Genomic DNA, 17,992 nt, shown 5'->3' with positions numbered 1-17,992 from the left:
AAAATTGGCCAAGGATCATCAATTATAGAACTCCCACACACACTATTTCTTGTCTTGCTGAAATGAGCCCATTTTTAGGGTCCAGCCCTAGCGTGTCAAAGGTGGAATGACTCTCTGTTGCAGTTTTTATGTTAATTCAATTGTTACGGACCAGTGGGTCGGAAGTGCACAAGGGCTTGCTCACAGACACATTTTCAGCAATATATGAATAACCAAAGATTTAGTTGGTTGTTTGAATTCACATTTGATAGGGTGGCGGGCACTCCAGCGGCCCGACTACTGAACACAAACAATAAAATTTAACTTTCCATAATCGTTCCATCCATTTTTTTTTATAGGTATACCGCCCCTTCTCATTACGGTCACGGTTAAGCTATAGCCTATCAGCTGATTTTGGGCAAGGATGAAGCTTGGACCCGTTGCTAGTCAATTGCAGGGCACATAAAGACAGCATAACATAATACATAATCTATGGACAATTTAGACACTTCAATCAACCAAACATGTTTTTTTTTTTAGAATGTATGAGGAAGCTGGAGTACCTTGAGATAGGGCTGGACTGGGTTTTCCCAGAAGATCAGTCCTGGCATTTTTGCTTTAGACTGTCCCCTTATAATTAGGTGTACGTACGTGTTCAGTCGAAAGACTGCATTTCACTCTTGTCTTAAACCCGGCTCTAAATATTGTGGCATACTGGCACAATGGTGGCTAGTCAGAGCATGTTTGTGTGGTATGAATGAAAATACAAAATCAACGAAGTCCACAAAACTAGGTTCAAAGTAACAAAGAAACGCTAGTTGAAAAAAACAAAAAAAAAACACTCTATAATGACGCACACCTGGAGAAGACAAGAAGACGAGTCGCTTGAGTAAGATGACTGATAAATGCAAGTACAATGCTGATGAGAACATGTCCAAACAAAAACCTAATGAGCAAGACAAGAACATAGGACAAAAGAAAACAGACATGAAACAAACCAAATATACATTTTTAACTTCATTTAAAAGTAAAATGAATTAGAAGTGAAGGTAGTTGGAACGGTCAATGTCATGCATTACATCAACAAGATAACCAAAAAGAAAAGGCTGGAATTGGCTTCAGGCGTGCTTATAACCAAATAGATAATAACAGCGTCATAGTAATAAACAAACAAGCACCTTTTGCCTTTAGGCTGTTTATTTTACAGTTGATCATTAATTTAGTCTATCAAATAAACATGTGAAAAGCATGTAAGTACATTTTCTTAACCCATATACCGGTAGTTCACATGACCTGGTCAGAGTATTTACTGTTTCAAGTATAATGTATAATCAATATCGTAAATATCAGTTTGAGAATCTGTTTTTAAATCTGCCACTCTTGTTTGCTCTTTTAAGTTTAACTGAATCTTTTGTCTTGTACTGAAATCATCTGTAACTTGCTATTTCTTAATTTTCCTTGACATAGCTAACGTTATCTCCATCAGCTCAAAGTATGTCCACTTTTAATTTTTGTGCTGCAAATGAGTTAAAAATATTTATAACGCTGTGCGGTGCAGTTCTTGCTCTCCCAAGTTAAAATCGTGGGGGTCGATGGCATTTCCGTTTGACAACGCAAGGTGCTTGCTGAGAGCATTTATGATAATCTTCGATGATCTACTCAGCCTACCTGTGAACCATTTGCATGCTAAGTGCTGAGAATGTGAAAGTTTTCCAAAAGTGCTATTCTGAGCTCCAGTGCCGCTCATAGAGAGTCTTACGGAATAGAAATGAAAAGTGGATAAATAGCGGCTTTGGTTGCACAGATGTGTGCAAAATGGGCCGACACAGCAAATCTTCCGATGATATGCCCCCTCTGGTTAAAACCTTCACAGGCAGACCATAGTGCCCGTTCTCCAACCTAGAAAATACAAGAAGCAGTAATCCACATCGGAGGTCTTTGGGTTTGAAAACGATAACCTCCAATCTTACTTTAATGTCCCCCTTTCCCCCTTACCCTCCTCACCTTCTCATTCAAGTAAATGCACTTTATTGCGCCAGTGGATTAAGTAATGATTATTTTGCAAAATTGCGGGCCACACAATGGTCAATTAATCTGTAATGAAACGCTGACTTATGAGGCGAAGCGTGGCATTGCAATGAGTAGACGACCGCTTTGCAGTTACCCCCCCCCTCCGATGCACACACACACACACACACTTCCCCTACCCCTCACCCCCATCTATCAGCATTTTAAAATAGTGCACGCCACAAGGAGATACAATAGAAAGGCAAAGTCACAGTGGAGTTCATGGCCATTGTCATCATTCCGTGGATATAATTAAGCCTCTTCATTGACATCGGTGCTATTTACAGTGGCGCCCGTCAGATCAAAATGTTCCTATTGGAAATTATAAAAATTAAAACTGCACATGGCGACGACCAAGCCATGGCACATAATCAGTTCAATGTAAAAACATTTTATAAACTCTACAGGCATGTTTTAAATAACATTTTAACTCTCATACAAGTGTAAAAAAATATTTGCATAATCCGCATCCTTTAGTTCCTAATTAACACTTTGAGTGCCGATTAACGTGAATTGTCATCAACAGGAATCCTAACGAAGAGCATCACCGACAGAAATTGTCATCAACTACGTAATGTTTTATGGGAATTGGTCAGAAAAAAAAAGTCTAAGCCAGCTCTGGTTTGGTCTTTAAACTGGGAAACTAAACTACTACTAGGCCTTCTACTACCACTACTACTGCCAATAATATTAATAACAATAATAATATTAATAACTATGGGAAGCAGATGACAGCATTGCATCTCTTTTGGATGAGATCACCGTGCACCACTGGAATGTAAATGGCGGAGCTTTGGAAATGTGACCGTTACAAGAAGCTTGTGATTGATCAAAGAGTTTGTCATCTTAAATATTTTTCAAAAAGTGTCACAAAAGACAGAAAAGATGATTATTAGAGATTATTGTGTATTTACATACATATAGGCGCACACACATACACACACTACTAAATACTACTACTGCTAAATAGCATGCAAATAGTTTGTAAAGTTTGAAGAAACCTGTTCAGCTGTTTCAGGCGTCACTAATGTAAAAAAATATTAGCATAAGAGTCACTGTTGTGCATACAAAATAGCTTTTCACAAAAAGCTTGTTTGCTGCATTTTTGGGTTCAAAATAGGTGATTTGGGTGAAACCCATGTTCTATACTGCCGATTTCTGAAAAAAATAAACATAAAATAAATAATAAAAAAATGGAGTAATGTAGGAACAAACTTAGCTTTGCAATGAAAGAAGAGAGTTTAAGCTTTGACTTGGTAGTTTGAAAAATCAGTCAGGTTCTGTTTTTGAAAATGTCTGGCACTGAAAGAGTTAATGTTTCACTTTCCTAGAAAACAAAAACACCGGACCTCTCGAATGAGAAGCAGGCATGCTAATACTAGTGCTTGCGATGCTTTCGTTTGAAATTAATGCAATATAAACTGATTATGCTTCTTTGTTTCACTTCATGTTTTGGCATTGTTTCATCATACATTAACATTTCTTAAGCAGTAGTTGTTCACCTGATAATTTTAGGTATGTATTGGTACAACGCGTGTGGGTGAGTTCATGTGTTTCTGTGGGTGTGGGCATTGTTTTTAGAGTTATACAAGGATATTTGGGAGAATTTTTTTTTTTTTTTTTTTTTTGCCCATACGATGACAATAAAGGTGATTGTGATGGTGACGAATGTGTAAGCCTGGGCCGAGGTCTGTGTCATGCTGCAGCAACAAGGGCTCCTGAGGGATTCTTGTAGCAGGGGCGTGAGGACAAGACATCACATTTCCAGTAACTGAGTCGATGCACAGTGATTGAGTGTAGTTGGGGAGAGTGTGAGAGGTGAAGAAACAGGAGTGAGTGATGGAGTGAACCGAAGGTGCGAGGCTGGAGCAAAAGTGAGCGTAATGAAGTCGGACAGAGGTGCAAAGAGGAGAGACAAAGTCGGCGAGCAGAAAAGAGTGGACAGCAGTTGAAGTGAGGGATGTTGACGCGAGGCTCGGCGCTTGTGAAGTATGGTTAGAGGAAGGAGGAGGAAGGAGAATTGTAGGCACTCTGTGTTATTGTGCAGCGGGCCCCGCTGGCACCCGGCTCCGTCAGTGAGCAGCGTTGATCCGTGAACTTACCATCTGGATTGTCCCACAAATCACATTAAAGTTTCAAGTCCAGGAATACATCAGGCTAAATGAATATTGGATCTGGGGGCCACAGACAGGCCTGATGAGAGAAAAAGGGCCCGTGCAACCCGAGTCTTTTGTGGTCACACCGTGAGCCATCCATCCACTTTGCCCCTTCCAGAACCCGCCTGCCCCTCCCCTCATCTGACTGACCGGCAACGATTATTGTGCGGTTGAGGGAAGCCGCTTTTACTGTGTTAAGAACAAATTAAAGAAATTACAGTAGAATCTCATTCCGGGATTCTACTTAAAGTAGAAGTCTACCCAAACGTATTGTTTTTCAAGGATATGTTCCCAACAGGCCCACTAGTTGAAACACGACATTCTGGTTAATATTGCGTTCGTGGAATATGAGTTAAACAGCAAAATCCACCATTTTTCCTCATGAGGCGGCAATTTTGTCACTTCTGTCAACTGAAAATGACATCACAGATGCTCATGGCTCGGATAAAGACTAATCATGCTCAGCTTCAGAAAACAATTGAGCTGTGATTGGTTATTACCTGAGCCATGAGCAACTGTGATGTCATTTACAGAAGACAGACGTGACAAAATGGCCGCCTCGTGAGATGGCTAAAAATGGCTGGATTATTCCACAAATGCAATATTTATCAGAATGCCTTGTTTCAACTAGTGGGCCTGCATAGAACATATTCTTGAAAAAAAATATGTTTGGGTTGACTTCATCTTTAATGTAAGATTTGTTCCTATTTTGGCAATATTTTTTTTTTTAATAGGAAATAATTAAAATAGGGTGAAACAGTTGCATAATACCTTATTTCGGAATAGGAATGTTTACTTTTTAATTATGGGTACACATAGTTGGTTCCCAGGAGTGCCTTCCCACCCATCAAGTGTGAAATTAAACCACGTAACGCTTTTACTGAGCTGCCGTTGTTGTGACTTGAGCAAGCTGTCTGGATTTTGGCCCTATTCTTATATCATACTGCAACTGGCTTGCACCCACTCCAGGCAGTCACACAAAATAATATATAATACACATATATATATATGTATATGTGTATATGTATGTATATATGTGTGTATGTATTAGTATATGTACAGTATATGCCTATGTGTACTTTTTGTAAAGTGCTTTGTTACAGCTCTAGCTGTTATGAAATGCGCTATATAAATAAAATTGTATTGTATTGTATTTCAGCAAGTTATTCATGTGTACAATGTGTAATAATGCCCTTGCTTTCCTCTTTCATTTCAGCTACATTACATTGATTCAGCATAAATTGATTACATTTTTCACCTTTGGGTGAAAATAATGTGTGAGTAGAAAATGAAGAAAAAAAACATTCCGCATTCATTATGATGTTATGTTGTGGTTCCTGCGTGCATATTTTCTGCTGAGGCAAGGTTTGTGCTCAAGTAAAACCGATTAAAAAAAATATTGCTTTCCCAATGTTCCATACAAAAAGGGCAAGAAAAAAACTATTTAGTTCTTTTCCAGTCCACTGGCTTGTAGAGCTGAAGATTTATTTTTCAGGCCCTGGATTGAAGAAAAAGGCTTTACTGCCGCACAACCTTCATTTCTATGAGATCTCCTGAGAGATATCAGTTGGCTCACAGTCCAGAAATGATACGTTGAGAGACAGTAAGATGGGTCGAAATGCACTTCTGCTTCTATTAGTTATCCTTTAGTTTATATACCAAACTAGAATGACACTTCATCGATCAGCACCTCCGCAGTATGAGAGGGAATAAAGTGCAGTCATACTTTATTACAGTACTGAAGTAGTATATTAGTCTGTTTATATACTTCAATAGATAAGGATAATGTCACAATATAGCTCTTTTGCAAGAAAAAAAATACAATAAATAAACTTATCTATACACCTAATCAGATAACAATCATAATACAGCAATAAGCAATATTACATTTAACAAACTCTGTCACAATGTCTATACAAGTGAGGAAGAGTAGCTCACAATACAAGATTATTCCGATGTAGCATAATGTGATAAAATGTAGTATTGATGTTGAATAGTTGTTTCTAATCAGATCATACGTTTATATGATTGTTTTAGCCCTATTATGCAAGGTTCAGACCGGTCGGAAACATCAGCTAGTGGCGCATGTTCAATGAAGAGAGAGCAAGAGAGAGATACTGACAGAGAGACTATAAGTCATATTGACAAATTGGACAAGTTCAGTAGTATTGTTTCATTTAAAATATTGATTATTTTGATCTAAAAGCCTGAAGAAAAAAAGGATGACCAGAATCATTTTTGCAGTACAAAGTCATGTAGCGATTGGTATTATTGTTCACATAATTAAAAAAAAAAAAATCCTCACTGTAATTTTCCCACACCAAAATTGTGTAAGGTTCACGTCCCAGTCCACCTCAACGTTTGGTGGAAATGGCAGTGACAACAAAAACAGCCTCCCTTGCAGACCTAGCTGGTGTTTATCACATGTGAATTGCTCCTAACATTGCCAGGCAGTTATGGCTGCGTTGTTTGCCCTGTTAGGACATGAACAAGAATGAGGCACTGTGAAAACACAAATGGTGAGTCTTTGGTTGGCTAATTGTGTGAAACACACACACGCAGGCTGAAGATTGCATATGAGAGGCGCAGCGATGGTGTGCTAAATAAGCCGACAGTACACTCGACGGGAGGCATCAATCACAACTGAAGGCTGTCATGCTGAGAGCGAGCCGGCACAAAAGTGACATCTCATGTTGAACACTGGAAGGCTTTGAAGCAAAATTTAGACAAATAACCGAGTACCCCGAACACAAAGCAGCACTGGTAGGATTTATTTCGCCACATGCAAAACATTTTAAAGGGCAGTCACTGAATTACTTTAAAGTTCTCCTTGACATTCTTACTTTTTTGTGGACTTTTTAAAACTCAATAGTGCACAATAGCAGAGTTGGGCATTTTACTAAAGTTTGCCAGTCCGTCATTCGTCATCCGTCAGCAGTCTGGGTACCCATCCGTCATCCATCAATCCGTCTCTTTTTCCAGACGAACCAAACTGTAATCTTCTGTCGGTGAGTCTGTCATGTTATGTTAACGCGGTTCCGTCAATAAACATTAAAGGTCCGGCAGTCAGTCGATCGTCAATACGGAAAAAGAAAAAAAAGGGCCAACAGATGAAAAATCCATCCATCTATCCATCCGGCCATCCATTATTTGAACCGATTTGATTCAAATGGTAAAGTTTTGCTTACCTTAACCAGAGCCATGTGCCATGTCACATTGTTGCCAAAGGTACAATCCTAGTGGATTAAATGAGTCCTAGTCTTTGGAAACCGAAATAAAGCAGAAATTATAATAAATGAATGCTTTTTTTCTCAAATTCATTGTCATATTCTTCTTCTTCTGTCCTTTAGCCATTGGCAAACAACTTTTGGTGCATTACTGCCACCCTGTGAAATGGAGTGTGGCCCTAGAAAAATACCATTTCACAACCTCCTAACCCCACTCTTTCCAAAAACAAAAATAGAAATGTAAAATTTAACTCACAATAACTTCTCTGTAAAACAGTCTCTGTATTCAAACCAAATCAGTCTCTGGATTCAAAACAAACTTTATTATTTCTCAGATAAGCGGTTTGGATAATGGATGGTCAGCCTGACTAACACATGATTCTCTCTTTGGTGCATTGCATACCGCCACCTGCTGTGCATATACAGTCAACACAGTCTGGATCGCGTTTCCGTCTCTCTTCAGCAAAACGGGTGTCCGTCATTAATGGACTGTAAGGTCCGTTCATACTTGACCGGATTCGCTATTATTTATATTATTACACAGATGGATGAAAATCCATTTCTGCCTATACTTAGTCCATCTTTTTTTCATTTTTTTTTTTAATTTCCCATCTATCGTCTACCGTCAGCGGGTGTTTGTCTTTGACGGATAGACAGACCGCTCCATCGGACGGAATTCCCACCTCTGCACAATAGTATATAATTACAAAACCACACCTATCCATCATTGTTTTTCTTTCTATAATCCTTATTTTAGTTGCATAGTGATAGTGCCAGGACAGTATTTAAAACTCCTTTAAGTTACCAAAGACAATTGTTATATATCTTTTAACTTTCATTCACTACATAAGTTTCTTAAAAAATGTACTGTTATATCATTCTTATATACATCCACTGTACCATTTGTGAAAAAAAAAACAAAAAAAGGAACTCTGAAAAATAAATACACAAATAAAAAATATTTTGTCAAATAATTTTGTCATATATATAAGAAAGGTCCAATCCTATAAATTGACATTTGGAAGACTGAAGACAAATTTTAATATCGAATAATCTCACACACACACGTTATGTGTGTTTTATATATATATATATATATATATATATATATATATATATATATATATATATATATATATATATATATATATATATATATATATATATATATATGTGTGTGTGTGTGTGTGTGTTGGTGTTTTTCAGGTCTTCAGGTCATTTTCCCAGAGTACCTGCAGGAGAAGTTCGTCCAGTCGGCTCTGAGCTACATTATGTGCAATGGCGAAGGAGAGTACCTGTGCCGCAACAACCAGTGCATTTGCCAGTGCGCAGACGAGTATCCCCAGTGCAACTGTCCCATCACAGACATCCAGATCATGGAGAACACGATGCTGGGCATGGCCGAGTCATGGACGTCCTCCTACAAAGACTTTGAGAACTCTGGTGAGTATTCATGAGAACTTTAGTTTCAAAAATTGAGTTTTACAGTCTTTTTCTGCTGGATGCAGTCCATCATGTTGATTGATTCAGTTCAGTAATTGATTTGCATTGTTCTTTTTTTTTTTTAATCAGTTGGTATAGAATTTCAGTTGATTCAAGCAACTACAGGGATCTGAATTGCATTCAACACTCCACAATAAGCCCTTTCACATTTCAGAAACTTGACCCTAGAATTTCACACCACAAGCTCTCTTTGTAAAATAAATGTTTGGTAATGATTTGGGTTAGAACGGAAACCCTAATAAGGTTTTTTTTTAACTTGTGCTGTCGACCAACAAAACACACCATGTAAGCATGGGTCGAAGTTCCTTAGATGTGCTTTGAATTGTTATAAATCAATGTGTTTTACGTTTAAATCACCAGTTACACACAATGTGCAAAACAAAACAGGTAGCAAAAGACAACAAAACTATAACATGGTGATTCATTATACATGAAATTGTGAATTGTCTAAATTGAAGATGCAGGCCAAGACAGAATATACGAGAGCTGTAAGGTGCCATCATAGCAAAAAGTGAAGTGATTTGGAGGTTTTAGTCTTTCTGTATGAACATAGATCAAATGAGGCTGAAGTGCTATAGGGATAGTTTGAGGTTCATTGCATAGGGTAGATACAGAGAATGACGTTTACACTGTCCTCTGACGGACATGGCAGCTGCTATGAAACTTAGACTAAACGTGACCAGCCACGCTAGCACAAAAATACAGTTCCGCAAGCATGCCAACCATGTGTAATGAAACACATTCTGCTTCACCGAGTCATTCTTATCTGAACACATCTGGTCTAGTACATATCCACTTTTTCCACACAAATGAGGTACTTTATGGAAAACCTGTCATAGTTTTTGACATTAGTGCTTTCAGTTTGATAAACCATCACTACATGTTATAATTTTTCTAGGAATTTGTATTAAGGGCCAGATCTATTTGTTTCCCTCGTATAAATGATGTGGCAGCTGCCGACTCGGTAGGAGGGAGTGACATGTTAATAGTCTTTTTAGGGCGTTGGATTCAGACGACTCTTAATCGTGAGCCGACATCCCCGCAGCGGCTCTTCGAGCAAAAGGTTGAGGGTGGCGTGTGACATCTGTGAACAGTGGGTGGAGGAGAAAGAGTAGAGGAGTAGGAGGAGGACTCTGGTGTCTCTGAAGCAAACGAGCAAAGCAGATCTGACAAACCTCGGGAGGACCAGGAGAAAACTCGAAGAAATGTCTCCGCCGTGGCTGGGGGAAAGAAAAAAGCTGTTCAACTGTCTTGAAATATGGAGGGGAGTCGAGTGTGGAGCGTATCACTATATTATAAATTGGCCTTTGGATCCCTTCAGCTTGCTAAATTATCATAGTTCACTGAAGGTCATGTTGGCTTTTTTATTTGCAGTTTATGTGCCATATACTTAACGTTACATTCAAAACTATGTAGCTTTGACTTGGGGTGAAAATCAGCATCTATCTATCCACGATCTGTTGAGCGTATCTTCCTTCGGGTTTGAGTGAGCCTATCCCAGCAGTTGCATTTTTATAGCAGCAGTTGTTATATTTATATATATATACACATATACATACACATACATATATACACACACACACACACACACACACACACCGTATTTTCCGGACTATAAGCCGAAACTTTTTTCCTAAGTTTTGAACCATGCGTCTTATATAAAGGTGCGGCTATTGTGTGGATTTTTCTTCCACTGCTAGGGGAAGTCTAACCGGAATTACAATACAATACAATTACCATTAACAGGATGTGACTGCAGGTGGAGGAGTTCAACAGGTGAGTGCGCCATGCTATAGGTCATGAATTACGTGGTATGCGGAAATAGAGATGACAGGAGAGGGGCAGCGGGCAGTGAAATTAAGGCCTTTATTTTTTCTTGGTTCTTTTCCTTTTTAATCAGCAAAGTTGCTGCCGTGTTAAAAGGCACTGTTAGGAAAAAATCTGTTCAGGTACATACATGTACATTTACAGTTCAAAATTGTTCTGTTAATGCAGTAAATATAAATTATTTCAACATAGATAAGTGTGGCTTTTATAAAGGTGCGGCTTCTAAATGTTTTTTTGCATTCTTTTTTTTTTAAATAGAGTGTGTGCGGATTATATACAGGTGCGGTCTGTAAAATACGTATATTTTACATATTTCCCTGTCATAGAATCACAATTATAGAGAACATTTAATTGCCAGTTGTTTTTGATGTTTGAAATGTAATTTGCACTGGTGAATACTTTTACTTATTTCCCTGTTTTAAATCAAAACATTCAGTGAACATTTAAGGCAAAAGCCAAACTGGTTTGCTAAAATGTGCTTGGATTTATTGGTGTTCCATGTAAAAAAGAATGTCAGGCTAAAATGGTGTGTGTATATATATATCATATACATATATATATACACACAGGCAGTCCTCGTATTACGTACGCAAATTACGACGTTCCGACTTTACGACGCCCGTGCCCCCTCCTTTATTTTGTACCCAGCACCATAGTGACTACCTTTACATGGAGTCAATATTCGGGTTTAAGTCAAAATTCTGATTTCTGAAACATTCTGACTATGCCGTTTACATGATTGAGCGGACATAGTTGCTCCGGCATTTGAATAATCCACTGTGTACGGCGACACACGGCGTCATGACTCAGATGGACATAATTTCCGCTTGTTTCTTTCAACTGTCAATAAAACACTTGATATTCATGTCATTCATCACATGAATGAAGCTGCCGGGTTCCTCCTCAGTCCAAAAGTGTGCTTTTGTGCTGCTGAGCTTGTTTACTTCTGCTTTGTGTATTTGCAATGGATTTCGCACCAAACAACGCACTTCCGCATACAAGCACCTCCTGTAACAAAGACCAGCATTCCTTATGGTATATATATATATATATATATATATATATATATATATATATATATATATATATATATATATATATATATATATATACACACACACATACACACACACACAGTATGTATATCACAGGCATTTTATTCAGTCACCCGTGACCTTTTTTAGATTGTGAAAAATGCATGTCTCTTTAAGTGGAATGATCAAAAATATACATACATAGTGCAATGTTTTAATTGATCATTTGGATACTGAAAATTACATCATGTAAGATCCATGATATCGACATTTAATGAGTATGAATAACGTATCTAAATAACATAATAAAATGCCGTTTTAATATTGATTTGATTTGATTCACATAGTTTTGACTGTTACAGGGAATCCAGCAAATGAGTTCAAGTGAGTCACATGAGGGAAGTTTGCAGATGTCCTTAACTTCGGTGGCAACGTTGCCAAGACGACATTACAATGTCCGCTCTATTATTCATACTGATGCTTTTTAAATTTAGCTGGCTAAAGTTAAGACTATGTTTTCTGGCTGGAGATGCAACATCAAGCATCCTCTTGCTGGCGGTTGTTTGAAGTTGAAAACAAAATTCAGAGAGACATTTGAACAAAATGGCTCTCAGACCTCTGCTAGGGGTTGTCTGCCTGACTTGGGTGTCACAATTAGATCTAGTCCTGGAGTTTCACTGCGTGATGCAAATGCCATCCAAGGCATGCTTGTTTTGGATCTGGTGGATCACTGCCCCAAGTCAGCGCTTTCACTTAAATACGCACCAGAATATATTCAGTAGTGTTTTATAGAAAATAGTTTTTGCATAATACTACGTAAATACAATCTTCCCCTGAGAATGCTACCTAAATTAAGGGCAAATCAAGTCCGAAACCAAAAGAATCGCAAACTGAGGTGGAAGCTGATATACCAACTCAGAAGATGAAATACTAACTCATGGGTGTCCATCCATTCATTATCTGATCCGCTTATCCTCAAACTCATTTTTGGCAGGGGCCACTTTGCAGTTACGGCTTCCTTCAAAGGGCCGTTATGAGGGTGAAACCAAATCATTGTCGTCAAGTCATCGTATAATTACATACTGTATATACAACAAATTGATGGATTGCTAGGTTAGCAAGTCAAGGATAATAGTTTGTTCAATTAATGTTCAAGTTACTATAAAAAGGGTAACAATAAGATTTATATAATAAGACATTATTAATTATTATGCATGATAATTTGCCAATTTTGGTGCAGGTTTTAGCATGGATCAAGGAAGTTTGACACTCATGATTTTCTTTTGTGGGCCACAAAAAATGATATGGGGTGCCATATCTAGCCCCCGGCCCTTGAGTTTGACAAGGGTGTACTAACTGGATGTGCAGGACTGTGGCTGTCAAAGATGCGATATTGCTACCCAGATCATATTACGGATTTTGGAAGGAGATTATATTGCAAACAGATTAATTTAGCATGCACAGTGTGATTTATCAAACCTGAGACGAATTGCGATGGGTGATTTGATGTCTTTAAATACCGTGGCCGAAAGGTAGGAACCAAACCAGCACAAAGCGGTGCCAGGTTAGCACTGGCAAAATAAGTGGAGGCGGAGAGAACTTTTGCGCTCATGTAAACACTTTTTAAATGGTTTGTCTTCCGCTAAGACTCCCCATTCCACAACGTCGAACGACATTGTGTGCTTGCGGTGTTGTCCCAAATTTTCAACGGTGAAATCATCAGAGCTAACTAAGACACAAAATCCCCTTTTAATAACAGCAGTTTCAACTACTTTTAAACGTGTTTCTAACAGCACACAGAATATGTTAGAGTGAGTTAATACACAATTTAGAGCCCGATATTTGGGATCTTCGAAAAGGTCTGCAATTTTAGTAGTTTGCGTATAACGTGCCCATCAACAGCATGAGCAATCTGCTTGAGTGAACGCAATTTAGCAGCTGACACGTAATCTTAGAAAATCAGGCCAATAGTGTCTCAGCATCACCTACCAGTTTGTTATATTCTATATCATATAACATATATTATGCATTATACATATTCTACACAATAATGCTGACTGTCCCCTCTCAAACCCTGTTCTGCCCGACTGCATTTCCAATAAATATTCACCGCAAATTTTTGCTCTCTCCAAAAATAAAAAAATGATAAAATTGGCAAGCGCTCATAAGTCAAGGTACCATTTTATTGCAATTTTGCATTCTTTCTTGTAGGGAATTGTATTCATGAAATCTATCACATCAAATATTCGTTTCCTTGCTTCTGTCCACTATAACAAACAAACAAATTAACCAACAGAGCTCAATAAACTGACATAGCCTTTTCCCGTGCGCTCTGTGCTTTTACAGATGAGTTCAAGTCCTTCCTGAAGAGGCTGCCCTCCACTCACTTCCTGCCCATCAACAGCGTGCACTTGCTGTGGGGCAGCGACTGGGACCTGCAGGCTCGCTACAGGCTACTCCAGAGCTCCCTAGAGGTCCAGCGGCTCAAGATCCAGCGCACTGCCCGCAAGCTCTTTGGTCTCAGCATCCGCTGTCACCACAATCCCAACCACCAGATGCCCAGGGAGAGGTGTGTGGAAATACAATCTTGACAGAAGGCGCTCAACTTTTCACGCTCCAAAAACCCGAGGTCCGACTTGACGAGGCAGTTACTTATTTCAGAGGAAAAATCTCCACGTTTTTTATTTTGATAGCCGCTGCTCTGAGCGTGCACGCTTTAAAAGGACGTCATCCATTATAGATTTCAAGTTATGGCTGCGTTGTTTGTGTCCATCACGTCGACTTAGTGCTGAGGGTTGCACATGACTACCTCACTCGTGTAGTTCCCCATCGCCGTCTATAAAAGCAAATGCAGCTCTGGGAGTGTTGTCTAAAGGTCATTGCACACATCTGCCACCACCTCCCTGCTCTTGCACCCTGAGAGCCTCGACTACGCGGGTGCGCCACCGCCTGACATGACAGCAAACAACCCGATATATGAAACGCTGCTGTGTGATGAGGGCGTCACCATGCAAGTTGAAAGTGGTTAAATATTCATTTAAGCGCTCTGAAAATGAGCACTTAAAGACTGTCACTAGTACCTCGACTGCAAGGAAGAGGTGGCTTGTGAAGTGTTATCAAAGATAGCGTGCGCCTCCCCTTCATAAAGCTTGTTTCAAGAAGATTCCATCATTTAATGAATTTTCACACATCCAGCAGATACAGTTTAAATCAAATTTGTACATACGGAATATATTTTTTATTCCCTGCCAAATATATCACATTTATTTGTGGGCTTAGGCATTGTTACGTCAAACCACACTTACTCTAAATCAGATTCAGTCCGCATTAGGGGAGCGCAGTCTAGTATTACATACATTCTTAAAATTGCTGGGTCAGAAAAAACAACGTTAATAATGTGGGTCAAAAATGGACTTGGTTTAATTTAAATCAACTTTCTGGGTTGTTTATACAAAACAACCCAAAACCAAGTAGTGGATCAGTCACCTCTTGACCCAAATAGTAAAAAATATCATGACTAGTGAGCCAGTGATTCACGTTCATCCAGCAGATGGCGGCGACATGAAAAAAGTTTACGTTTATGTGTGGCGGTCAGCACATACTTTGTCATGTACATCACTGCCACCCGCAGAGCTCGAGTGGAACTGTGTCACCCATAGTGTAACAGTGGCCACGTTTACATGGACACATTTATTCGGATTAAAAGCCTGATCGGAATAAAAATGCTTCATGTACACACACCATTCGGGATATTCTGATCGGATCAATCCCATTCTGTTCAAGATTTTATTCCAAAAGAGAGAAGTGGTTTATGTCGATTGACAATCTGACCGGAGCACATAAAAACACTTATTCCCAAATTTCGGAACAACTGTTTTTTTTTGCCGTCCATGTCTGTGACGTCGGTATACGTGTTTCCGTTTTCCGGAAGCTAGTAGAAGCAGAGAAAGTGAAAGACATGGCAAGCAAAAGGTTGAACTAGCAGCTCCATTAGGAAGTGTTAACTCGACCTAAAAGCGCAAACAAGAAAAACACACGAAATACCGCGAACGTTTAAAGTATAAATGGATGGAGCAATGTTTTATTAGCACAGAAGTCATTACGGCTACTACCATTTCCGGTATATTTGGTCAATATGCGCATGTCAAAGTGATTTGTTCCAATCTAACGTGTAATGCGTGAACACACAACTCATAATCGGATCAATATTTTTAGTGTCCATGAAAACAGTGCATCCGATCATAATTTTAATCCAAACCTTGATCGGATCAATGACATTTTGTCCGTGTAAACGTAGCCAATGTTTACACTCACTTCATTCTTACCACTCTAGATAGAAGTAGTGCTTTCCTGCCATCCTGGTACCAAGGAACTGTTGATGTGAGTTGAGGGGCTTCATTTAGACAAAAGTAGTATTTTGTCCCCTTCTCGTACCATATTCGTTTTAAGGGGTACATCTAAAAGATTCGAGGAGCTAAATTTTGACAAAAGTAGTGATTTGCTGCCATCTTGTGGTTAAATATAAACATGTTGGGGTCGAGGTTTCTTCAATTACATGCAGATTTTTGTTAACTGCTATGTGAGCGAGTACGACACTAAGTAGTACTTTGGTTTGAAAGTACTGTCATGTATGTGCTATTAAAAAATAGGTCCCTCGCACCAAGTGTAACTTGCCTCTTCTCTTAGCGGCCCCAAAATAGCAGATCAGTGGATGAGGGATTTGTAGCTAAGCTTGAAGATCCGTAAAGTGGTTCTGAGGTGTGTGCACAGCACTTCCTCAGGGAGGCCTTGTAACATGTCTTCCACATGTAAGGCAAGCAGCAGCTGATGATGATGATGATGTGAAAGCATCTTGCCAGGCTGACAACAGGCACCACAGAGCCGATCTCCAATGTGGGACCGCCGCCATTCATACATCAGAGCCCACAACGGGGCTTGATGTTGTCATCCAGCCCTCACTGTTGTTGCACGCTCTCACTCCGAGTGTCGCTGTGAGAATTATGTTCAGTGGCGCCTCCTGCAGATTCCGCCACAATCCTTGGAGCTACACAAATGTGAAACCACCGCCAGTGACGATGCATCCCTTCCCGGAACACATCTTTAGAGGATGAACTAAAAAAATGCGAAGCAGTCCAAGAGGCTTTAGCGTTAAAGTTCTGCTGACTAGCAAAATGTTCTTGGCAAAGGATTCAGTCATTCACGTTGTTTGGTAACGGCTAGAAGGTTATTTTAGTTGTGGATTGCATTCCGTAATGACTTCTTAATGTTATGTCAATGCTAAATGTTTACATTTTGAACTTTTAATAAGACCACTGAGATCATAGGTTTCTACCAAGGATTAATATTTGGCCAAATCTTTGACAATAATTCCTCAATCGACTAAAAGGATCATTTGGTTTGCATTTTTGAATAGTTAAAGCTAAATATGGCTTGGGCGCTCATACAGGCACATTTTGACCAGTGTTAGCTTCTGTTTTACAGTTGAGGCTGCGTCCCCCTTCTTTTTAATGCTCTGCAGTAAGCCTTCAAAACACGCCATGTTCTGCCAAGTACAGTATTTGTCCTTCTAATGTCGTGTTAAATTTGTTTTTTGAAGCGTTTAACATGCTCTCCTCGCAATGTATTCTTGTATTGTAGGATGCAAACTTAACATCAAATCACATAAAAGTTCCACATAGCAGACAATGCTTGTTGAGGTTGCCGCTGCCTAAGGAAGCCCGGAGGGGACAACACACTGGGCACAGACTGGTCTCAAGTTGGCTGCAAGCTGCAAAGTACGAGCTGCGGGTGGTCGTTTTTTGTGATTGGCAATATACATATATATATAATATATATATATATATATATATATATATATATATATATATATATATATATATATATATATATATACATATATATATATATATATATATACACATACACATACACAAATATACATACAGTATCATTTCACTTTTTTTTTGTTCTTTAGTACCTCTGCTGGTTGCATCTAAGTCATGTAATATCATTAGTCTCCATTGCTTGAAGACACCAACAATTGGGAATCGATTCCACATAATCAATTGACTGTTATGCACTTCCATATTTTTTCCCCGGTCACGTCTGCTTTTGATTGGCATGAATATTTATTCTATAGGGTGTAAACTAGTAATAGCAACCTGGTCTCATTCCCCCCAAGACATTCATCTACACATTT

General features: G+C 39.0%; 1 protein-coding gene across 1 annotated transcript in view; it reads left to right on the top strand.

Moving 5' to 3' along the window:
- brinp1 (bone morphogenetic protein/retinoic acid inducible neural-specific 1) overlaps nucleotides 1–17,992 on the top strand; it is a 152,852-nt gene that overhangs the window by 122,084 nt on the left and 12,776 nt on the right. The window contains exons 7-8 of the mRNA XM_086053829.1: nucleotides 8,636–8,872; nucleotides 14,140–14,362. Of these exons, the coding sequence (XP_085909955.1) occupies nucleotides 8,636–8,872; nucleotides 14,140–14,362 (460 nt within the window). The remainder of the gene's footprint in view (nucleotides 1–8,635; nucleotides 8,873–14,139; nucleotides 14,363–17,992) is intronic.

The sequence above is a fragment of the Filicampus tigris genome, chromosome 15 (genome assembly GCF_054856515.1).
Source record: "Filicampus tigris isolate MCC_2025a chromosome 15, RoL_Ftig_1.0, whole genome shotgun sequence".
NCBI lineage: Eukaryota > Metazoa > Chordata > Actinopteri > Syngnathiformes > Syngnathidae > Filicampus > Filicampus tigris.
This window is presented reverse-complemented; position numbering and strand designations above follow the sequence as displayed.